The sequence below is a fragment of the Amblyraja radiata genome, chromosome 23, assembly GCF_010909765.2.
Source record: "Amblyraja radiata isolate CabotCenter1 chromosome 23, sAmbRad1.1.pri, whole genome shotgun sequence".
In the NCBI taxonomy this organism is placed as follows: domain Eukaryota; kingdom Metazoa; phylum Chordata; class Chondrichthyes; order Rajiformes; family Rajidae; genus Amblyraja; species Amblyraja radiata.
Genome location: NC_045978.1, coordinates 23,813,943 through 23,838,384, shown reverse-complemented (window position 1 = coordinate 23,838,384; position 24,442 = coordinate 23,813,943). Strand labels below are relative to the sequence as shown.

At 44.4% G+C, this 24,442-nt stretch overlaps 2 protein-coding genes across 4 annotated transcripts in view; both read right to left on the bottom strand.

Annotated features, from left to right (window-relative positions):
* Positions 1 to 268: 268 nt before the first annotated feature.
* LOC116986356 (dynein light chain roadblock-type 2-like) lies at positions 269 to 7,454 on the bottom strand. Of its 2 annotated transcripts, XM_033041807.1 has the most exons (4): positions 7,311 to 7,454; positions 4,554 to 4,629; positions 1,744 to 1,911; positions 269 to 1,249 (listed from the first exon to the last, which is right to left on the bottom strand). In XM_033041807.1, exons 1-4 carry the CDS (start codon positions 7,311 to 7,313, stop codon positions 1,206 to 1,208), a joined length of 291 nt encoding a protein of 96 aa, XP_032897698.1. In that variant the 5' UTR covers positions 7,314 to 7,454; the 3' UTR covers positions 269 to 1,205. The 2 variants fall into 2 exon arrangements, with proteins under 2 accessions (XP_032897698.1, XP_032897699.1); XM_033041808.1 differs by lacking the exon at positions 7,311 to 7,454 and having other exon boundaries at positions 4,512 to 4,629.
* A 10,448-nt stretch (positions 7,455 to 17,902) lies between these two features.
* The window catches only part of itch (itchy E3 ubiquitin protein ligase), a 76,335-nt gene continuing 69,795 nt past the window's right edge, over positions 17,903 to 24,442 (bottom strand). For both annotated transcript variants that reach the window (XM_033041805.1, XM_033041806.1), the window contains exons 23-24: positions 21,752 to 21,824; positions 17,903 to 19,284 (exon numbers count right to left, since the gene is read on the bottom strand). In XM_033041805.1, the coding sequence (XP_032897696.1) occupies positions 19,185 to 19,284; positions 21,752 to 21,824 (173 nt within the window). In that variant the 3' untranslated portion in view covers positions 17,903 to 19,184. The remainder of the gene's footprint in view (positions 19,285 to 21,751; positions 21,825 to 24,442) is intronic.

Below are 24,442 nucleotides of genomic sequence, written 5' to 3'. Positions count from 1 at the left end.
TGCGGAGAAGGTTTTCTTTTCCATGCAGAGTGATGGTGCCTGGAACGCGCTGTCAGGGATGGTGGTGCCGGCATATACGGTAGTAGCGTTTGAGAGGCTTTAGGTAGGCACATGGATGCGCAGAGAATGGCAGGAAATGGATCACGTGCAGTTAGAGGAGATGCATTTATATTGGCATCATGTTAAATGCAGACACTGTGGGCCGAAGGGCCTGTTCCTGAGTACTATTCTATGTTCTTAGACGGAGAACAAAATGCTATGCAAAACCTTTGTGGGAGCAATATTTATTATATTAAAAAAAGCACTTTGATCTTTCACATGGGTCTCCCTGTTTCCACTCAAAATCACATATCCAACTAACACATTGCAATCAGTCAAAGACCATTTGTTCCATTAATTGAGAAAAAAATGAAGGTACAAACAGTTAAAGAGTGAAACCCTGGGACCATAGGAATCACTCACATTAATTCCCAGCTTGTACCAATCCAAAACCTCCTGGCTTGTTCTAACCTGCATCCATAGAGGTGTAGAGCAGGGTGGAAGGCCACTCGGCCCATTATGCTCGTGCCAGCTCTTTCAATGTCCTCCAAATATACCTCTGGGCCAGGGAATTCCAACAAAGTGTTTTCCTCTGAGTGAAGACATTTCTTTTCATCTCGGAACTGAATGGCCTAAGACATTATAGCCTTGCTTTTATAATCTAAAAACACCCTGGTTTGTTTTACAAGACGTTTGTTTTACAACATGTATTGAAACTTTGTTTCAATACACGTTGATCACAATCTTCACCCAACCCCATGCGAACATGAGAACAACTATCCTTGATACAAAGTGTTATTTGTTTATTAACAAATGTTACTTGTTAAATACTGCTTCTTAAGATATAGATTGCTTCTCATTGCCTTAAAAGAGAATGCTGTGAGATTATTAACAATTCTCACTGATGGAGCCTGCAATGTGGTAACGTGAATGGAGCCAGCCTTTACCGCAGGCGTGACTGGCCAACGGGTACGTGAGTAAGTAAGCACATGACTAACTCGCTATTCGCTGAACTCAGACACTCAGGGAGGAGGTGGATGCAAGGGGGTAGGTTTGAGGAGAGTATGGAGGCCAGGCTTACAGATAATTCAACACTTCCCGGTGAATGCGCGCTTCCGCCGGCTCAGTGCCGTTGAGGAGGTTTGTCCGAGGCGTAGTGGCAGATATCATTCACTGGGATTCTGGATCACGATCAATAAATACTCCTTATCTGAAAGGGAAATGGGAAGGAGGTCAAAAGAGTGTTAGAAGGCAGCTGGTAGTCCATAAGACATAGGAGCAGAATCAGGCCATTTGGTCCATTCTTTATTTTAGACTGCAGAGATACAGCTTTGGAAACAGGCCCTTCGGCCCACCGAGTCCACGCTGACCAACACTCACACCATACACTAGCACTATCCTACACAACAGGGACAATTTACAATTTACAGGAGCCAATTAACCTACAAACCTGCACATCTTTGGAGTGTGGTAAAAAACCCAACCCAACTAGACTGGTAGAAAGAATAGGTTCAGTATAGATACCAAATAAATGAGTGCGATAAGACACAAAATGCTGGAGTAACTCAGTGGGGCAGGCAGCATCTCTGGAGAGAAGTTGAGTTACTGCAGCATTTTGTGTCTATCTTCGGTGTAAACAAGCATTTGCAATTCCCTCCTACACCAAGAAGTGAGCTTGTTCATGTCAAAATAAATCGCAGTTACCGGGAGCAACCAGGATCTCGTTCTTCCTGCTGCGGATGCGGAGGAAGGTGAGGTCGTTCTGTGAGTCGATGTCCCGGATGATGCTCCTGGCCGTGACTGACAGCTGATGGATGAGGCCGGCATACTGGGCAGTGGTGGCAGTGTCCATGGTTGACCGGATGGGAATACCTGTGTGCAGGGAAGGGCATGTAGCTTGAAAAGCCGAGACTCAAGGAACTGCAGAAACATATTAAACGCCTTGTCACCAGTAAAGTGGCGGCACGGTGGCGCAGCGGTAGAGTTGCTGCCTTTACAGTTGGCATCTCAAAAACAAGAGGACGTACGTTTAAGGTGTGAGGAGCAAAGTTTAATACAGACCTGTGGGGCAGCTTTTTTCTTACAGAGGGTGGTGGGTATATGGAACAAATAATAATAATAATAATGGATGGGATTTATATAGCGCCTTTCTAATACTCAAGGCGCTTTACATCGCATTATTCATTCACTCCTCAGTCACACTCGGTGGTGGTAAGCTACTTCTGTAGCCACAGCTGCCCTGGGGCAGACTGACGGAAGCGTGGCTGCCATTCTGCGCCTACGGCCCCTCCGACCACCACCAATCACTCACACACATTCACACACAGGCAAGGGTGGGTGAAGTGTCTTGCCCAAGGACACAACGACAGTATGCACTCCAAGCGGGATTCGAACCGGCTACTTTCCGGTCGCCAGCCGAACACTTAGCCCATTGTGCCATCTGTCGTTGAGGCAAGTACAGTAACAGCATTTAAAACCATTTGGCCCGGTGCATGGATAGGACATTGGGCGGCACAGTGGTGCAGCGGTAGAGTTGCTGCCTCATAGGGCTCGAGACCCGGGTTCAATCCTGACTACAGGTGCTGTCTATATGGAGTTTGTACGTTCTCCCGGTGACCACGTGGGTTTTCTCAGGGTGCTCCGGTTTCTTCCCACACTCCAAAGACGCACATGTTTGTAGGTTAATTGGCTTTGGTGAAAATTGTAAATTATCACTAGTGTGTAGGATAGAGCAAGTGTACAGGGATCGCTGGTTGGCACAGATTTGGTGGGCCAAAGGGCCTGTTTCTATTCTGTATCTCTAAACTAAACTGAGGGTGCTGTATATAAGGAAAATACAGAGGGGCTAAATATGAAATGCTGACATATTTAGCTTGAAGTTCATTATTGTCACATGTACCGAGGTACAGCAAAAATCTTTGTTTTACATGCTATTCAAATAGATTTCATATACCATACATAATTACAATCAAGTCCAATTTACGTACAACAGATAGAGCAATGGGGAGGAGCAATGGGGAAGACACAGAGTGCAGAATATAGTTCTCGGCACTGCAGTGCATCACTTCCATTGACAACGTCCAATGTCCGCAATTGGGTAGAGGTGAATTGGACAGTAGCCTAGTTTATGGAAGGACCATTCAGAAGCCTGATAACAGGGGGGGGGAGAAGCTGTTCCTGAGTCTGGTGGTGCGCACTTTCAAGCTTCTGTACCTGCTGCCAGAGGGGAGCAGGGAGAAGAAAGAATGTCCGGGGGTGGGACAAGTTTTGACTGCGTTGACTGTTTTTCTGAGGTTGGCTGCTTTTCCAACATTTCATGGAGCCAGAGAGATACAGGATGGCAACCTATCAACCACACATCCCACACTGATCCTCACTCTACCGCTCACTCACAAGTTCAGAGGAACTTATAATAGACAATTAACCTACAAAGCCACATGTGTGTGTTTTGGATGTGGGAGGAAACCAGAGCACCTGGAGGAAACCGACACGTCACAGAGAGAATGTACAAACTCTACACACAGACAGCAGCCGTAGTCAGGACTGAACCCATGTCTCAGGTGCCGCGAGGCAGCAACTCTGCCAGTAGCTGTAAATTTAAACCGATTTCTGGGAATATACCTGTGGCCAACAAATGACAGGTAGAGCAGGAAAAAAAATACAGCACAGGAACTGGCCCTTCTGTGCCGAACATAAAGCCCAGATAACTAATCTCATCTGCCTGCTCGTGTCCTTGGGTGAAGCCAGATGCTGGTGGATTCAGGTGATGCCATGCCATGAGATATCCCCTTCCTTCTCCCTCCATTGTAACCACCAGGCTTTTGAACATTCCACAACACTAACCTCAGCAACTATGACATTCCATCCTTTTTCTCCAGAGATGCTGCCTGACCTGCTGAGTTACTCCAGCACCATGTGTCTATCTTCAGTAATAAACCTACATTTGCAGCACCTTCCTGCACATGAAATTCTATGGACTGTCTTTGGCTGCAATAAGGACATTGGTTTTTATTTGCTTTCCTATTACAGTTATTAATTTGTCGAATATTTTATTGGTTAATATCTATTTTCTGCACGATTTGCACGTACAGGCTTGTTAACCTGCTGGAAGTAAGAAATGCATTGTTCTGTTGCTGGTACGTGGTAATTAGGCAGAGGGAGACACAAAGTGCTGGAGTAACTCAGCGCGTCAGGCAGCATCTCTTGAGACGGATAACGTTTCGGGTCGGGATCCTTCTTCAGACTGAAAGTAGCTGATGGGCGGGAGGGGGGGGGGGGGGGGGGGGGGGGGGGGAGAGAGGGGGAAGACCTCTAGGCAAGAAAATACCAGGACCAATTTGGGCCAGCCACAAATGCCTAGCAGTTCCATTGCTGGCTACAGAAAATGTGATCTCAAGAGGAACAATGTGGAGAACCTTGGAACTGAATCGTCGGCGACTGTTTCGTTGAACACTCACGGTCGGCCCGCCTACCCCCTTCAGGAAAAATCTATCGAAAGAAATTGTTCGGAATACCTTCCACATTGACTACAATAATTCCCAGAACTCCCTTCTGGTTCTGAATTCTCTTCAGGGTTTCTTCAACTTCAGCCTGAAATAAGAGACGATGCAAACTGATTAATTCTGAAGGACCAAGGCATGATTTTCAGATCTCCCCTCCCCCAACCAAGTAGATAAGAGAAGGGCTACGTTACACTTGATCATGAAATCAACAAAGGGAAGTAGGAGTGGTGGTCATGGTGTTAGCAAAGAGTTTCAATATGAATTGTGATTTAAATTAGAATTTCTATTTATGGATCAAAATATGTCACCAAGGAAACTGGGATCAAGAGTTTCCAGTAGTTGGAGAGTCCAGGACCAGGGGGTAATTAGAATGAAGATGAGGAGGAATTTCCCTTAGCCAGAAGATGGGGAATTTGTGGAATTTGGTGGTGGATGCCAAGTCATTTGGGTATTTGTTAAAGTGGAGATTGATGGATTGTTGATTAGTAAGGGTGTCAAAGGTTACAGGGAGAAGGCAGGAGAATGGAGTTGAGAGGGAAATATTGTTCAGTCATGATTGAATGGCAGAGCAGACTCAATGGGCCGAATGGCATAATTCTGCACCTATGACTTATCGTTTAATTGTCAAATGTACTGACAATGGAACAAGGAAATTCTTACTTGCAGCAGCATAACAGGCCACAACAATAAATGCAATTCACTCAGATATAATAAATAAAAAAAGTTCAATAAATTAAAAAACCACAATACTAGTGCAACCAAAGACAATCCATAGAAGTTCATAGTTGACTTTGTGTACACAATCATGAGAGGAATAGACCGGGGCAAATGTACTGAGTCTCTTGCCCGGGGTAGGGGAGACAAGAACCAGAGGACATGAGTTCAAGGTGAGAAGGGAAAGATTTAATATGAACCCGAGCGGCAACTTTTTATACATAAAGGGCGGCGGTGTATGGAACGAGCTGCCAGAGGAGATAGTTGAGGCAGGTACTATTGCAACAATCAAGATACATTTAGACAAGTACATGGGGAGGATAGGTTTAAAGGGATATGGGCCAAACACAGGCAGGTGGTACTCGTGTAGATGTGGTATGTTGGTCGGTGTGGGCAAGTTGGGTCAAATGGCCTGTTTCCGTGCTGTATGACGCCAGTGCTCTGCAGTGTTCAAGAACTTAAATGGGTTGAAAGAAGCTGTTCTTGAACCTGGAGGTCATAGTTTTCAGATTCCTGTACCTTCTTCCTGATGGTAGCAGCGAGATGAGAGCATGGCCAGGGTGGTGTGGGTCTCTGATGATATTAGCTGCCTATTGACTCAGCACCTGTAGATCCCTTTGACGGTGGGGAGGTCAGTACCTTTGATGGACCAGGTAGTCTCAACCACTCTTTGCAACCTGCTTTGTTCCTGGACGTTTGAGTTACCGAATGCTGGCTGTGACGCAACGGTCAGTGTGCTCTCTATCGCAACCTCTTACACCCTCTTCTCGATAGATTGAGACAGCTGAAGGTACTGGGATGCTGGTAGGGGAACTCTGGAATTGGTCAGTTCAGGATGAAGAGGCAGTAGGGGCATTGGACAGGATGACACGGATGGAGCGGTGGCAATGGAAGCGGGCAAGGTTTGTGACAATGAGCGGGAATCTTGGGCTGAGGAAGCGTGGCTGTGTTCAGTCCACTCCATCCAAGTGGCCAAGGAAGGGTAACAAGACAGCACAGCACCCACCGGTGGAGGAGACAGACAGGCTGACCCCTACAACACTGAACCGGTGTCCACACTCCTTACAGGCAGCACCCGTAGACAGGATCAAACCCAGGTCTCTGGTGCTGCAAGGCAGCCACCGTGCCATTGTTAATTGGCCTCTGTAAACTGCTCCCAGTGTGTAGGGAGTGGATGAGAATGTGGGATAAGATAGAACTAGTGTGTGGATAGGTGATCGATGGTCTGCATGGACTCGGTGTGCTGAAAGGCCTGGTTCCATGCTGTATCTATAAACGAAACTAAGGCCACCTCACATTTTACACTATGTACTAATAAGGAACCAGGCTACCATGCAGAACCTTGTCAATGGCCCTGCCCTTGTTACTCCTTTGGGCCACATCTTTAAAATATGCCAAATTCATGAGACCAGGCATCCATGCAGAAAGCAATGCTGACTATCCCAAAACAATCCTTGCTCTCCAAATGCTGGTAGATTGCATCTTTCAATATCCCTTCCAGTAACTTTCTGATGTTAGGCCCACTGGCCTATAGCTCCCTGGACTGAAGAATAGCGATCACAGCCACAACGTAAACTCGCAGTCAAGTATAATATAGCCCCCCACCAATAGTCTTCTGTTTTATGCATGCGAAGCCATAGCGCGTTGGAGCCGTGTTCTACATCACTGCTGGTGTGGAGGTTTTTAATTTCCTCGCATCCAAAGAGTTTCGACATTCGAAACTCAGTCGAGCTTTTTAACCTGAATACAGTCGGTCAAAAACTTGCATCATCGCCAATATGTGTCCATCATAAGGACAGGATCTTTGGACATACCCGCTTCTCGCGTATAATTTGTCACATATTCTTTCGTGCTAATTAAATGCACAGCCCAAGTCACGGCCCTGCTGCAAAGGAAGGAAATTAAACAGCGGATCCTATAGCGGATCTTTGATAAACAGGTTCGGGTAATGATGCAATGCAGATGGATCTTGCAGCAATCAACTCTAGTTGCATTTTGATTGCTGGCTCCCACCCACCCCGGATTCTCACCCTCTCCTGCTGCTGCACAACTCACCATGTCCCCGGTCGCCTCTCCCCGCAGCGCGGCTCCCGGCTCCCACACACACTCCCCCTTCAGCTGCGCATGACATCAGCTCCCCGGGGCGGGGAGGAGCGACTGGCCGCAGACTGCGCCAGGCAGAGCAGAGCAGAGCAGAGAGCTGCTGGAATTGACGGGCTGTGCCCAGAGTCGCGCCGCACTGCTCCCACGCTAAAGCTGGCCGTGCTTTCAGAATCAAGTTGTCATATGTCCCAGACACAACAATTATATTCTTACTTGCAGCAGCACATTATATGTGCTCTGTAAACAATATAATTAATGACAAAACGTTCTATCTATATCGTCAGTATAATATATTGTATAATAAACGAAAAAAGTTCAGTATATGTCAGTATATATATACACTTTTTTATAATAAACTAAAAAAGTTCAATATATATACTGAACATTTTTTCGTTTATTATATTGTTTTAGATTACCATGTTGCAATATGTGTGTATCTCTCTCTCTCTATATATATATATATACATAAATATATCACGTATATATAAATATGACACATACACATATCCATTGCATCCACATCTTTATCACCTCTTCCACAGCCAACAATGGCCCATTGTGAGCTCCACCTCCTTGGTCATCAGTGCCGGGGCTCTGATTTGTTCTGAATATTTTCATACCTGGAGTTTCCCTCCCTTTACTCTTAGTCTAGTCTGAAGAAGGGTCTCAACCTGAAATGTCACCTATTCCTTTGCCCCAGAAATTCTGCCTGACCAGCTGAGTTACTCCAGTAGTGTCTATCTTCCTATACATATACACATAAAAACAAACAATAAAAGTGGAAAAACAAAATGTCCCCAAATCTATGCTGTTCAGAGCTTATTTGGAGGTTGTAGTGTTTAATAGCCTGGGGAAGAAGCTGTTCCCTAACTTGGACGTTACAGTTTTCAGGCTCCTGCACCTTCTTCTCAATGGCAGGAGTGAAATGAGAGCGTGGCCAGGGTGGTGTGGGTCTCTGATGACGCTGGCTGCCTTTTTGAAGCAGCGACTCTGTAAATCCCTTCGATAGTGGGAATGTCAGTGCCCATGCTGGACTGGGCAGTGTTCACCACTTTTTGCAGTCTTCTTCACTGCTGGGCATTCAAGTTGCCGAACCAGGCCGTGATGCAGCCAGTCAATATGCTCTCTACTGTACACCTGTAGAAGTTCAAGAGAGTCCTCTCTGACATAACGAATCTCTGCAATCTTCTCCGAAAGTAGAGGCGTTGATGGGCTTTCTTTACAATTGCATCAATGTGCTGAGTCCAGGTAAGATCTTCAGAGGTATGCATGCCCAGGAATTTGAAGCTTTAGCCTGGTGGATCTCAACAAGGAACAAAATTACTGCAATTGCTACAAAATGCAGGAGGAAGAATATAATGACCTCTGTTCCCCACTAATTTACAGACCATTTTATTTGTTCCACCCCTCTGCAACTTGAAAGTAGCCTGTCTTCATAAGATTAACTCCATTGTCCTGGAATGACACAAAGTGCTGGATGGAGTAAAGGCCAGGATAAGAGGTTTATTTTCATCTTTGAATTTGAGATTTCAGAATTTGAAATTTGAGTCCGACCTCCCTTCCAATGAGTCCATTTACACTTCACGCTGCCTCAGCAAGGACCATCTGCCGCCACAGCTGGCCCGCACAGCTTCCTCGGCCTCATGCCTGTGACGCCGACCCTCACTCGCACTCCAATGCTGGCTGCTACCATTGACCCCGCCGATCCTTGCCTCTCCCCTGGCCGCCAGCAGGTCGGGGCCATCAACTTACCTGGATTGCAGGTACAGTTCCGGAACGAGAGTCTGAAGAAGGGTCCCAACCCGAAACGTTGCTTATCCATGTTCTCGAGAGATGCTGCCTGACCCCGGGTTACTCCAACACTTTGTGTCCTTTAGTGTATTAACCAGCTTCTGCGGTTGTTTCTACTGCTTGTACAATGATAACCCCTTACTTGGTTATAGTGGGCTAATCGGCAATAATGCACTGTATCACCCCCCAACACCCCCTCCCCAATGGTCCATTATAATAAGGGTTTACTGTAGAATTTAAATGTCCCATCCGCCAGGTCGAATCAAGGAACAGCAGATGATGGCTTACAAAGATATCTGCTGGAGTAATTGAGCAGGTCAGACAGCATCTGTGAAGAACATGGATAGGTGACTTTCGGGTCGGGATTTGCAGGTCTGCCCCACTGGTTCAAAACTGGTTAACAGTCCAGTTACTTAAGCACAATGTTCAACTAACCTATCCTAACCCAAAAAGGAGCACACCAAACAGCATGTTACTGTACAGTTGAGAAGCTTTTATTTTTTGTTATATATACAATGTTAACTATTTTTACATAGATAAACAGGATAAGAAGCTTGCGCCAGAGGGCAGAATTATCTTATTCGCCTTAACTTATTTCTGGAACAATCAAATTCAGCTGTACAAAAATGATTAAACACAGAAATATTGACATGATTTACAATCCTTAGATATCATACAGTGGGAATTAACACAATGTAGAAAGCTCAAAGATATGAATGACAAATCCCAGATTCTTTTAAATTATGTTGTAGCTTCAGAAATAACAAACATTAAATTTCCTATAGAATTTACTTGTAAATACTTCTAAGCTAGTCATTTAAAAGACCCAAGATATTTTGTTTAAAATCAAATTAATCAGTGCTATTTACACAAGTGTGGACAACTTACATAGAGGATGGGTGAAAGACATCACACAACTATTATCCAATGGATATGTGAGTGGTTGATACGACGTTACAAAAGGCTACGTAGATAAAACTCTGAAAGGAATTTAGTTTTCTACAGGTGGAGGCCAACTACCTGCTGGGGAGAGTTTGCGGAATATTCAACTGGGTTGCTGAGTGGTTTAGTTTCTGGACTTGACTGGGCTTCTAACCCAAGCTCTTTCATTTGCGGGGTTGGGGGGTGGGGAAACAAGGATTGAGGGCAGTTTAGTTTAGAAATATAGCACGGAAACAGGCCCTACGTCCCACCGAGTCTGTGCCGACCAGCGATCCCGCACACTAACACTATCCGACACACCAGGAACAATTTCCAATTTTTACTGGAGCCAATTAAATTACTGTGGGAGGATACACCCAGTTGAAGACCCACGTGGTCATGGTGAGAAAGTACAAACTCCGTACAGACAGCACCCGTAGTCAGGAATGAACCAGGGTCTCTGGCGCTGTAAGGCAGCAACTCCACCGCTGCATCGCCGTGCTGCGTTAATGCATGACAATAAAAAAGATAAAGTGCTGGAGTAATTCAGCGGGTCAGGCAGCATCTCCGGAGAGCATGGATAGGTGATGTTTTGGGTTGGGACCCTTCTTTAGAATGAAAACGTCACCCATCCATATCCTCCAGAGATACTGCCTGACATGCTGAGTTACTCCAGTACTTTGTGTCTTTTTTTTGTAAAGCAGTATCTGGAGTTCCTTCCTTCTCCAGTTATGCATGGCATTGGGCAAGTACTTGCTAGAAATCTGGGCAGAAATAAAACATTCTCTTGCACCAACAGGAGTCCTAGAGGAAAGCAGAAAACACAAGAACAAAATAAAAACCAGGGAAATTCAAGACTGGGCTATCAGGAGGACAAATATGTGAAAATAAATCTGTGCTGCTCTGTTGTATCGATTCAAATTATTTGTTTTTTTAAAACATACATTATGACTCATAAATGAAAATGCTGCCACTTTGAATCAGGTAATATTTAAAACCTTCTGGCCATAACCATTGGATAACTGGCTGAGCAGAGTCTTTGACAAGCCACAGAAACAACATCAAAATCAGAAAATGTATTATAACGACAGGAAGAGAAAAAAGTTTTTTTTAAATTTCACAGCGGATAAATTAATGATGCGTAACTCTCAAAAACAAAGTGCAGCATCCTTGGCTTCAGTTTCCAGTTATTTCCTGAACTAAGTATTGAACATTCAGCCACAATAGAATTTCCCTTCTAGCTTTCCTCATGTTTAGAAGCCATGGTTTACCAGATCAGACACATTCCTACCACGTTTTCACCCTCAAGAACACAAAATGCTGCAGTAACTCAATGGATCAGGCCGCATCTCTGGAGGGCATGCATTAAAACAGTTCCATGTGTCTAGGTTTTCACCCTTCCTCCTCTAGAAGATGTCCTGAAGGGTGTTGGGTTATGGGGAGAAGGCTGGAGAATGGGGCAGAGAGGGAAAGGTCAGTCATAATTGAATGGCGGAGTAGACTTGATGGGCCGAATGGCCAAATTCTGCTCTTCGAACATATGTCGAGACCCATCAGGATACAATTTCTCAGAGACACATTGCTCAGTGGACATTCCTACGCACTGCTCAGATTTCCACACAGACTTTCAGTAGGTCTTGCTCAATGGCAATTGGTAGCAACCAGGTTTCAGCATCTGGACTGATTTCACTTCGCCCCAGATCAGGGTCCAAATTATGTTGCCATTCACTGAAGATCAGCAAAGAGTAGAACGCCAGAAATCAAACCAGCAACATTCTAATCTATAGAACAGATTCATGTGCTCATGACATAGCAAGTGAGTCGCTGACAACTACACCAAGCATTCCTTCACAAACTATCATTAGGGTGGGCGAGGGGAGGGGACAGTTACACATCATGGATTTACAAGCTAATGTTACCTGAAAAGATATGACGGTTCTCTTTACACGTTTAATTTTATCATACGCACCTGTAGACCAATTCATTAGAATGAGAAAATTATACTCCATTGTATAAGCTTAGAACAAATTGTTATTTAACTAACACAACTGGGACTTAATTTTGTGTAGGACGGAACTGCAGAGGCTGGTTTCCACCCAAGATAAAGACAAAAAGCTGGAGCAGCTAAACGCTCAGGCAGCATCTCTGCAGTAAAGGAATGAGACATTTTGCGTCAGACTCTTCAGACTGGGACTCGACCCAAAACGTCACCTATCATTTTTCTCCAGAGGGTGCCTGAACCGTTGAGTTATTCCAGCATTTTGTGTCTATCTTGGGACTTTCTTTTGTTTGGCTGTAGAATGAGTCTCCAAAGCCAGAAATCTTTGTACATTCTCACCCGACATCCACCCCCAACTACAGAACAAAACAATTTGCCTCCAAACTTCCTTAGTCTTAAACAAACTAGATTACCAACAACAGGAAGCAAGTTACAGGAAAACAATGCATCAAGGGCACCTGTAAAACTAATTCATCATAAACCATCGAGGGTGAATTAGATTCCATTGCCTAGTAAGTGTGAAAGTAATAAACCCCTAGCAATGATTTCAACTGAAGTATTGCTTCCCACTAATCGCGTGTAAAGTTTAAATCAATAAAATTTAAGATGCTCAGGAACAACATTTTCAAAGGTTATTCTGCTTTATATATATCTCTAAATCTTCTAATCAACAAAACACAAAATGCTGGAATAACTCAGGTGGTCAGGCAGCATCAATGGATAGGTGACATTTCAGGTTGGGATTTGGGACCCTTCTTCAGACCCTGACCTGAAATGACACACTGGAGACATCGGAAGTGAGGAGCAAGGGCCGGTAGGAGGGTAAACTGGGCTAATGCCTCCAGCGCCTTCAAGGTCAGCTGCAGGAGCCGCCCCCGGGGCACAAAGACGGCCAGGGGAGGACAGGGTCGTTGGTTCGCAGGCCGAGGGGGACGGAGGAGGCCCTGCAGGAGCTCGGGGCTTATGGGATCGGGAGCTCCTCCAGTAGACCGACCGCATGGGACGATTGGACTTTGGAAATGGTGCCAAAACATGGTGGTGCCTGAATGTGTAAATAGGCAAAAAGAATTTCACTGTGCAGTTGCATGTGTGACAAATATAGTCCTACTGAACGGATCCATGTCCTGCAGAGATACTGCCTGACCCAATGAGTTACCTCGCACTTTTGTGCGTTGCACAAGATAACCTGTGACTCCGACTGTGGAAATGGTTGTAATGGGGTTAGTGCATCAATAGTAGTTTGTTTACTATGCTGGTTTGTCAAAAGGAGGGAACATTACATTTAAAAAAAATTGGATCGGCCAAGTTAACTAGTAGTAGAAAATCCCTTCAGCTGCAAGTCACTGTATTTACACAATGGCACCATTCGGGTTAAACATTCAGTTTGTGTCGGGCAATAGACAGCATCAGGCTAATATGGATATTAACCCAGAAGAAGCGAGGAGGAGTGTGGCAAGGCAAGGGAGTGAGACAAACACAGAAAGGAATAAAGCACTTTTCCACATCCCACTTTTCTATTTGCAGGTCAGAAAGGGCCTATAAAAAACATGCACCAAGTTTTGAGCTCAGTGTTATGTGGAAAAGTTTATTTACAAGGTGTTAGAAGAAGAAAAATAGTGGAAAGTGCTGTGCCTTCCAAAAGTGCCAGCAATTATTTATTCACATTTAACGGGAGCTTACTATTTATTAGCGTATATTTGCTTATTCTTCTCTGCTTTGTGAAGTACATCACAGAAGATGAGAGATTATTAATCGAGACTATGGAAAACTCGCTAGGAGATGCCATGTTTAGATGCCCCATGAAACCCACCTGTTAACTTCAGGTACATTTATCCAATTAGCTTATCTTTGTCCAGCTAACTGGCATTTCAGGCACTGATGATGGAGTGCCAGAACGGCCCAAGAAACACAACCATCAGAGAGTGTGTTCTTTCTGTTTAGTCAGTTGGCGATCACTCGCAAAACACCCAAGCTCTGCACTGCCCAAGAAATAGATCAGGGGATTCCTGTTCGAAGCAGGAGCGTGCTGAGCCCCAGAACAAGACACGCGACACATGGACTGTAAACCAGCCTGTCAATTTTGCACAGCACACACCTATATGAAGCTCTTTTATTTCTAGTTTGATGAAGCTGGCCTCCCACAGGGTTTCTATAGGTTTCAGATTGAAAATATTAACCTCGGGTGTTAACTGTTGCTGGGGGTTTTAGGTGTCTAAGCAGGGGTGAGTAAATACAGCAGATATCTGCTCAGAGGGGACGAGGCCTGGCCTTGCCCTCAGTGCACATAGTCCACATGTACATTGCCCAGCAAAGGCTTTCACTGGCCAATAACCAGCACACCAAATGTCAGAGCCAGCGGCCAACAAATGTATGTCAATATGGATCAAACAACCTCCAAACACACGTTGATCAACAAACCAGCGAGATGCTGGTTTACGTTAAAACTGGAGTCCCAGTTGCAAATCAAACTGGATTCAAAAACTCACCCAAATATTCAGGTTTTAACAAAAACTATCTCTCTCTCTTATATCCTATACATGTAATTTATAACTAATCATAACAATATATTACAAATAAAATCTGGTTTAAGAAGTGGCTTAATTAAATATAAGACAACCCAACATTCTTTAGCCCTACCTCGAGAGTGCAGGCTCTTTTGCTGACATCAGCAGTCTCAACACGAGCCACCGCTTTCCACTCAAGATCGGACAGCAGGTGTAGAGACCATTGTGAGAATGCAATGCATCAAAGCTCAGGTCCAATCTAGTCTTGGGCACACTTAGTCACAGGTGAATTTCCTCAGTGCCCCAATGCAATCAGGCCAGTTGTTGACTACCTCAACTACCTGTCCCCCTGCAGAGTTGTTGCATCAGGCAATGTGCCATTCACCAGTTTACATACTATTACATACAACTTTGTGGAGAGTGTGGCAAGAGAATGGTGTTGAGTTCAGTGAACGGTAGAATTGGTGTACATTTTTTATAACCAAGCAGATGCTGTTTGAATAATTTAAACCTTTAATTCAAAACAGATCCTCACCCCAAATCTCAGGCCAGTGAGATAAATAACTAGACAGTAAATGCCTCTCAGATACAGATGAGCCACCGCCCCATGCAATAAATAAATATCTACTCAACTGCGCAACACGGGAGATGACGACGATACAGGGCACCTTCCTTCTCATTGCTGCCACATGCAATGCAGCTTTCCTCCATCTTTCCTTAAATCACCATTTTATATTAACCCCAGCTGCCATGTATTCCCTCATGCAAGCCTAGCCAGCGAATCCTCACAGGAAATCTGAAGCAGGAGGGCATCACGGCTAAGCAGAAATCTATCCTCGCGTGAATCACATTAACACACTTTACAGTGAGACCATAGTGGTGGTAACCTTCCTGTAGAGATTTCATACCATTATTGGCCTGTTAAAATTACTTTAGACAAATTAGAATACAAACAGATATGATCATTATACTATAGGTGATTTGGGGGTAGATTTTATCCCTGCTAAGAAAAGGTAGACTTTTTTTGATTGAAAGATACAGCACGGAAATAGGGCCTTCTACCCACGTCGACGATCGATCACCCGTTTACATTAGTTCTGTGTTATCCCACTTTCCCATCCACTCTCTACAAACTAGGGGCAATTTACAGAGGGCAATTACATCTAAAAAGCTCCAGTTTAAATCACTTGAAAGTAATAAGAGGTGTAGTGATGTGTAGGCAGGGTTGGAATACCTAATTCAATCATTGCGAATATCCCAAATGAATTCCTGGGACCATTTTAAAGCTCATCTTCAAGGAATTAACTAGGGAGCAGGCAAATAGATGTTGCAAGTCTGGAAAGCTGGAGGTTAACAAATGTTCGCAAACATTTCCAGGCCATAAAGAAGAGAAACGCTGTACAATTTGTCCTGGTCACAAAAATAACATTTTGAGGGCATGGTCTCTGAAAAGTTACTTTTGAATGCTGATGGGAAAATAGAGTATTTTTCTACATCCCACACATCCTCAACTTCAGACACCAAAACAAACCCCCTTCCCCTTCTCCCTTTACAAAGTACTGTACATTGCTAATGTGCCTTCTAAAGATGGGAAAATGTATCCAGTGCTAGCTTGAATGCTACTTGTATGAGACTCGTCATTGTAAAACACCCTCAGATAAGTTGCCTGCCAGACACAATGGCAAAATCTAAAAGGGCAAATGTGGTGGTGGGGGGAGAGATAAAGTTCATGCTCCCGCAAGAGGCGATGTTTTATTCTGCAGACGTGCCAGAGTCAGAGATATCAGTACATACAGTGCCCTCCATAATGTTTGGGACAAAGACCCATCATTTATTTATTTGCCTCTGTACTACACAATTTGAGATTTGTAATAGAAAAAATCACATGTGGTTAAAGTGCACATTGTCAGATTTTATTAAAGGTTTTTTTAAAAATACATTTTGGTTTCACCAGCTGTGTTTATACATAGTCCCCCCATTTCAGGGCACCATAATGTTTGGGACACATGGCTTCACAGGAGTTTATAATTGCTCAGGTGTGTTTAAATGCCTCCTTAATGCAGGTATAAGAGAGTCCTCAGCACCTCCTCATGCCTCCAGTCTTTCCATCACATTTGGAAACTTTTATTGCTGTTTATTAACATGAGGCCCAAAGTTGTGCCAATGAAAGTCAAAGAAGCCATTATGAGTCTGAGAAGCAAGAATCAAACTGATAGAGACATCAGCCAAACCTTAGGCTTACCAAAATCAACTGTTTGGAACATCATTAAGAAGAAAGAGAGCACTGGTGAGCTTACTAATCGCAAAGGGACTGGCAGGCCAAGGAAGACCTCCACAGCTGATGACAGAAGAATTCTCTCTACAATAAAGAAAAATCCCCAAACACCTGTCCGACAGATCAGAAACACTCTACAGGAGTCAGGTGTGGATTTGTCAATGACCACTGTCCGCAGAAGACTTCATGAACAGAAATATAGAGGCTACACTGCAAGATACAAACCACTGGTTAGCCCCATAAATAGGGTGGCCAGGTTACAGTTTGCCAAGATGTACTTAAAGGAGCAACCACAGTTCTGAAAAAAAGGTCTTGTGGACAGATGAGATGAAGATTAACTTATATCAGAGTGATGGCAGCAAAGTATGGAGGAGAGAAGGAACTGCCCAAGATCCAAAGCATACCACCTCATCTGTGAAACACGGTGGTGGGGGTGTTATGGCCTGGGCATGTATGACTGCTGAAGGTACTGGGTCACTTATCTTCATTGATGATACAACTGCTGATGGTAGTAGCATAATGAATTCTGAAGTGTATAGACACGTCCTATCCGCTGAAGTTCAAACAAATGTCTCAAAACTCATTGGCCAGCAGTTTATTCTACAGCAAGACAATGATCCCAAACATACTGCTAAAGCAACAAAGGAGTTTTTCAAAGCTAAATAATGGTCAATTCTTGAGTGGCCAAGTCAATCACCCGATCTGAACCCATTTGAGCATGCCTTTTATATGCTGAAGAGAAAACTGAAGGGGACTAGCACCCAAAACAAGCATAAGCTAAAGATGGCTGCAATACAGGCCTGGCAGAGCATCACCAGAGAAGACACCCAGCAACTGGTGATGTCCATGAATCACAGACTTCAAGCAGTCATTGCATGCAAAGGATATGCAACAAAATACTAAACATGACTACTTTCATTTACATGACATTGCTGTCACCCAAACATAGTGGTGCCCTGAAATGGAGGGGACTATGTATAAAAACTGCTGTAATTTCTACAAGGTGAAACCAAAACGTATAAAAATACCCTTTATTAAAATCTGACAATGTGCACTTTAATCACATGTGGTTTTTCTTTCTATTACAAATCTCAAATTGTGGAGTACAGAGGCAAATAAATAAACGATGGGTCTTTGTCCCAAACATTATGGAGGGCACTGTGAATACCACAAACATTCTCTACTCATGCTCTATAAAACTAGAGCTACATAACCTCAGCTAAGTTTTTGATTCATTTTAAAATACAGAGCAGAAACTTCTGCTTTCCAAACTACACTGTGCAGAGGGGGATTAGGTTTGGGATATTATCACAATTACTACTGGTGTGCTAGTTTCATTGACTTCTAAAAGAAAACCAACAAAAGTACAGGGGGCATCTGTTGAACGATGACAATGGGGCATTCCTCAATTGGAAAGGAGACTCTCAACCTCACAGGACATGCTTGAACTGTTTTTCAACTTATTAAAACAAATTAGAAATAAATCCTGTGACAAAGACAGGTTGTAGAAATAAATAACTACAAATGCTGGTTTGTACCGAAGATGGACAATAAGTGCTGGAGTAACTCAGCGGGTCAGGCAGCACCTCTGGAGAAGGATGGCTGACATTCCGGGTTGGAACCCTTCTTCAGACCCGAAATGTCACCCATCTTTTTTTCTCCAGAGATGCTGCCTGACCCGCAGAGTTACGCCAGAACTTTGTCTATCTTTGTATTAAACTAGCATCTGCAGATCTGTTAAGACAGACTATTGGATAAGGTAAGAGGAGGGAAGGGGGAGATGACCCCAATGACAGATCATGATAAATACAATCCAACCAGAAGGCAAAAAGGAAGGGAAAAGGGTAAGATACAGTCCATCATGGTTTGTTTCTCAATACAGGCCGGGTAGTTACTCAGCCCTGGCTTAGTCTCGGCTGCAAGACGCAATCAAATCTCGGAAAGCCTAATCAACCAGCTCACGTAGTCATAAATAGCAGCCAATTGTATTCCTGTCTGTGCAGGGTCAGCCTGCCTGTTCCTTCACACACAGTGCAAATGAACAAACTGTGGTTTAAGCTGTTTATCACAGCAGATTAATTCCATGTGAACATGTACAATTTCTCCATAATATCGGGTTTTTCACTTGCAAATACAGAGAGACAAAGTCGAGGCACGTCTCTGCAGCCATTTCCCATAGGGTTTCTGACAGAAATAGTCTGACCTGACACGTCTGGCTAAACAAATGACTACTGGAAAGAAAAGCATAAGAAATGGAAATGCATTCCTCATTTCCAAAGCCTCTTAAAATAACAGACAGCACGTTAACTCTCTTCGGTTGAGACTGTTATATGGGGTTACTCTTGTCCAAATCCTTCAGTTTCTTCTATTGCAAAGAGCAGCTTTTCCTTCAATTGCTCATAGCTCTTGTATGGCGGCAAATCCAAACGATTGAAGCTGGAGAGAAAGATATAATAGAGAAAAATATATATATCAGAGCCACATTGAGACAGCGGCAACTTTATTTGGGAGATATTCACAACACTGGTGTGAGAAATATCTGCCCCCTAAGTTATTCATCTTTGAAATTGAGTTGTCTGAGGTGGCTGAATTGTTTATAAGCAAATAAATGGTTATCCCTGTGACTGCGTGGGTTTTCTCCAGTTTTTTCCCACATCCAAAGACGTACAGGTTTGTAGGTTAATTGGCTTTGGTAAAGTTGTCCCTAGTGTGTAGAATAGTATTAGTGGGGTGATCGTTGTTTGGCATGGGCTCGGTGGGACAAAGGGCCGCTTCCACGCTGTATCTCTAAAGAGTAAAGTAGGGAAAACCCCCAGGATCATTTAACGCAGCTGGATGATCGAGGGAAGATTGAGCAGCATCTTTCCAGAAGGCTAATGTTGCACTGTGAATCCATTTTGGAATGGAATGGTTGAAAATTGCAACTCCGATGACACTGGTGTAGGAAATGGAAGCACTTACAGAGAAATCCCAGCTTCTGACCAGCTAGTTTAGGCCCAGCATTTATACGGCTTTTCACAAGTTGCAGTACAATTCAATCATGACTGATCTCTGCCTCCTAATAATCCCATTTTCCTGCCTTCTCCCCAATAACCCTTGACACCCTCTCTAATCAAGAATTTGTCCGTCTCTTCCGTAAAAGTATCCACTGACTTGGCCTCCACAGCCCTCTGCAGCAATGAGGTTCACAGATTAAGTGCCCTCTGACAAAAGAAGTTCCTCCTCACCTCCTCTCTAAAGGATTAGAGATGATTATTATAATTGAGGGGCATAAATATACTTGTCAGTATCAGCTCATGCCTGAATGTTTAGTTTAGAGATACCAGTGCCGACCAGCAAATACACATATACTAGTCTTATCCTACACACCAGGGCCAATTTACCGAAACCAATTAACCTGCAAGCCTGTACATCATTTGAGTGTGGGAGAAAACCCATGCAGTCACAGGGAGAACGTACAAACTCCGTACAGACAGCACCCATAGTCTAGATCGAACCAGGGTCTCTGGCGCAGTGAGGCAGCAACTCTACCACTCTGCACCCTCTGACCAACTGTGCCGTTATTCAGGTTTAGTTTAGTTTGGAGATAAAGCAGAGAAACAGGTCCACAGGCCCATCAACCCTTATGGGCCAATGCCATGGATGGTATCAAAATCTAAAGAGTTGCAAACAGAATTAAATACAAGAATCATACTGTTGAAACAGGCCCTTCGGCCCAACTTGCCCACACCGCCCAACATGCCCATTGTACACTAGTCCCACCAGCCTGCGTTTGGTCTATATCCCTCTAAATCTGTCCTATCAATGTACCTAGCTAAATGTTTCTTGAAAAATTGTGATAGTTCCTGCCTGAAGTACCTCCTGCTACAGCTCGCTCCATACACCGACCACCCTTTGTGTGAAAAGGTTACTCATGTTCATGTTAAATCTTTCCCCCCCACACCTTAAATCTGTGTCCTCTGGATCTTGATTCCCCTAATAATAATAATAATAATAATATATTTTATTGTCATTGCACGTCAGTGCAACGAGATTTAGTATGCAGCTTCCAACCGATGTAAAAGAAAAGTAAAATAAATAAATAAGCTGTGTGACGTGACCATCCGAGGGAGACAGTCCAGGGGGGATGGGGGGCACTCAGCAGGGCCGGTTCAGAGCCGCTATAGCTCTGGGAATAAAGCTGTTTCTGAGTCTGGAGGTTCGGGCGTAGAAGGCCTTGTAACGTCTGCCGGAGGGAAGTAGTTCAAACAGTCCGTTACAAGGGTGTGAGGAGTCTTTATGGATGCTGACGGCCTTCCTGAGGCACCGTGTGTGGTAGATGCCCTCCAAGGCTGGTAGCTGTGTCCCAATGATCCTCTGCGCTCTGTGGACGACGCGCTGAAGAGCTCTCCTCTCCGCCTCCGTGCAGCTGAGATACCACACAGAGATGCCATACGTTAATATGCTCTCTGTGGTGCAGCGGTAGAACATTGTCAGCAGCAGTTGGGGCAGACCAGTCTTTTTTAATGTCCTCAGGAAGAACAGTCGTTGCTGTGCCTTCTTGACCAGCGCAGTGGTGTTGGTGGACCATGTGAGGTCCTCTGAAATGTGAGTGCCCAGAAACTTAAAGCTGGACACTCTCTCCACACTTTCCCCGTAAATGGAGATTGGGGCATATTCTCCATTATGGGCAATGGGCAATGGGCAAGAGACTGTGCGTCTACCCAATCTATTCCTCTCATGATTTTGTACACCTCTAAAAGATCACCCCTCAGCCTCCTGCGCTCCAGGGAATAGTCCAAGACTGCCCAACCTCTCCCTATAGCTCAGTCCCTTGAGTCCTCATAACATCCTCCTAAATCTTCTTCGCACCAGCTTGATCATGAGCATATGTTTTCACTCTCAATCTTATCAGACAACTCACCACGTGTGACTTCTTGGTAACCAGTTTTCTTTCCCAACTTTTTCAATGCAGAATTTCTGAGGACCATTGCTTCCTGAATTGAAACATAAAAAACAAAATGTCAAATGGTACTCTGGTTTTAGTAATTATTAATTGTACAGAATCTTAAATATTAATATTCTATTTATTATATCTGGCAATATTAGAGCAAGCACTTTAAAATCAAAGGCAGTCAAATAGGACTCGCTCAGGAAGGTACTTTGGTGAGCAAGGAAGACACAAAATGCTGGAGTAACTCAGCGGGACAGGCAGCATCTCTGGAGAGAAGGAATGAGTGACGTTTCGGGTCCAGACCCTTCTTGGATGAGTTAGCCGGAAGTTCAAGTGAGTTTATTGTTATTTGTCCCTGATAGGACAATGAAATTCTTGCTTTGCTTCAGCACACAGAACATAGTAGGCATTTACTACAAAACAGATAAGTGTGTCCATATACCATAATATAAATATATACACACATGAATAAATAAACTGATAAAGTGCAAATAACAGAAAGTGGTTATTAATAATCAGAGTTTTGTCCGAGCCAGGTTTAATAGCCTGATGGCTGTGGGGAAGTAGCTATTCCTGAACCTGGTTGTTGCAGTCTTCAGGCTCCTGTACCTTCTACCTGAAGGTAGCAGGGAGATGAGTGTGTGGCCAGGATGGTGTGGGTCTTTGATGATACTGCCAGCCTTTTTGAGGCAGCGACTGCGATAAATCCCCTCGATGGAAGGAAGGTCAGAGCCGATGATGGACTGGGCAGTGTTTATTACTTTTTGTAGTCTCTTCCTCTCCAGGGCGCTCAAATTGCCGAACCAAGCCATGGTGCAACCGGTCAGCACGCTCTTTACTGTGCACCTGTAGAAGTTAGAGAGAGTCTTCCTTGACAAACCGACTCTCCGTAATCTTCTCAGGAAGTAGAGGCGCTGATGAGCTTTCTTGATAATTGCATTAGTGTTCTCGGACCAGGAAAGATCTTCAGAGATGTGCACGCCCAGGAATTTGAAGCACTTGACCCTTTCAACCATCAACCCATTGATATAAATGGGGCCTGTTTCCATGTGCTGTTCCCCCCACAACTTCCCTCAGATTTCACCATATACGACTGTACAGAACATAAATCAGCCACTTTGGATCAATTCACCCACGATGCCCGTTCCTGGCCCATATCCCTCCAAACCTTTTTGATCCACTCACCCACACACGAAAGCAATTTACAGCTGCAATCATCTGACCTGCACGTCCTTGGATTGTGGGATGAAACCGGAAAACATGTGGTCACAGGAAGAGCCTGAAACCTCCCTGCAGACAGCACCAGAGGTCGGGATTGAACCCAGGTCACTGGGGCTGTGAGGTAGAGGCTCCTTTAGCTGCATCACTGTGCAGACACAAAGTGGCAATAGAAATGTGGACCCAAGGATGCTGGTTTATACCAAAGATAGCACACAGCGGGTCAGGCAACATCTCTGGAGAACATGGATGGTGACGTTTTGGGTCGGGCCCTTCTTTAGACTGATTATGGTGATGGTGGTGGTGGGGAGGGGGAATAGAAAGCAGGAAGAGAGGATCCCTTAATGGGTCTCTTTCAGAATGGCAGGCAGTGATTAGTGGGGTACCGCAAGGCTCGGTGCTGGGACCACAACTATTTACAATATACATTAATGATTTAGAATGCAAATTTGCAGATGACACAAAGCTGGGTGGCAGTGTGAACTGTGAGGAGGATGCTATGAGGGTGCAGGTTGGGTGAGTGGGCAGATGCCGTTGAATGTGGATAAATGTGAGGTTATCCACTTTGGTGGCAAGAACAGGAAGGTAGATTATTATCTGAATGGTGTCAAGTTAGGAAAAGGGGAAGTACAATGAGATCTGGGTGTCCTTGTACATCAGTCACTGAAAATAAGCATGCAGGTACAGCAGGCAGTGAAGAAAGCTAATGGCATGTTGGCCTTCATAATAAGAGGAGGTGAGTGAAGGAGTAAAGAGGTCCTTCTGTAGATGTACAGGGCCCTGGTGAGATCACACCAGGAGTACTGAGGATCTCACCAGGGCATTCGAGGAATTTGAGGAAGGCCATTCTTGCTATTGAGGGAGTGCAGCGTAGGTTCACAAGGTTAATTCCTGGGATGGCGGAACTGTCATATGTTGAAAGAATGGAGCGACTGGGCTTGTATACATTGGAATTTAGAAGGATGAGAGGGACCCTATGTTCCCGATGTTGGGGGAGTCCAGAACCAGGTGCCACAGTTTAAGAATAAGGGGTAGGCCATGCAGTATAAAGTGGATAAATGTGAGGTTATCCATTTTAGTGGCAAAAACAGGAAAGCAGACTATTATCTAAATGGTGGCCGATTAGGAAAAGGGGAGATGCAGCGAGACCAGGGTGTCATGCTACACCAGTCATTGAAAGTAGGCATGCAGGTGCAGCGGGCAGTGAAGAAAGCGAATGGTATGTTAGCTTTCATAGCAAAAGGATTTGAGTATAGGAGCAGGGAGGTTCTACTGCAGTTGTACAGGGTCTTGGTGAGACCACACCTGGAGTATTGCGTACAGTTTTGGTCTCCAAATCTGAGGAAGGACATTATTGCCATAGAGGGAGTGCAGAGAAGGTTCACCAGACTGATTCCTGGGATGTCAGAACTGTCTTATGAAGAAAGACTGGATAGACTTGGT

Excerpts from the sequence above, each read along its gene's own strand:
- LOC116986356 (XM_033041807.1), bottom strand. Across the intron at positions 1,912-4,553 it reads TATTGTAGTCAATGTGGAAG|GTATTCCCATCCGGTCAACC; the intron begins GTATTCCGAACA and ends CCCTGCACACAG. Across the intron at positions 1,250-1,743 it reads CGAGATCCTGGTTGCTCCCG|ATAAGGAGTATTTATTGATC; the intron begins GTAACTGCGATT and ends TTTCCCTTTCAG.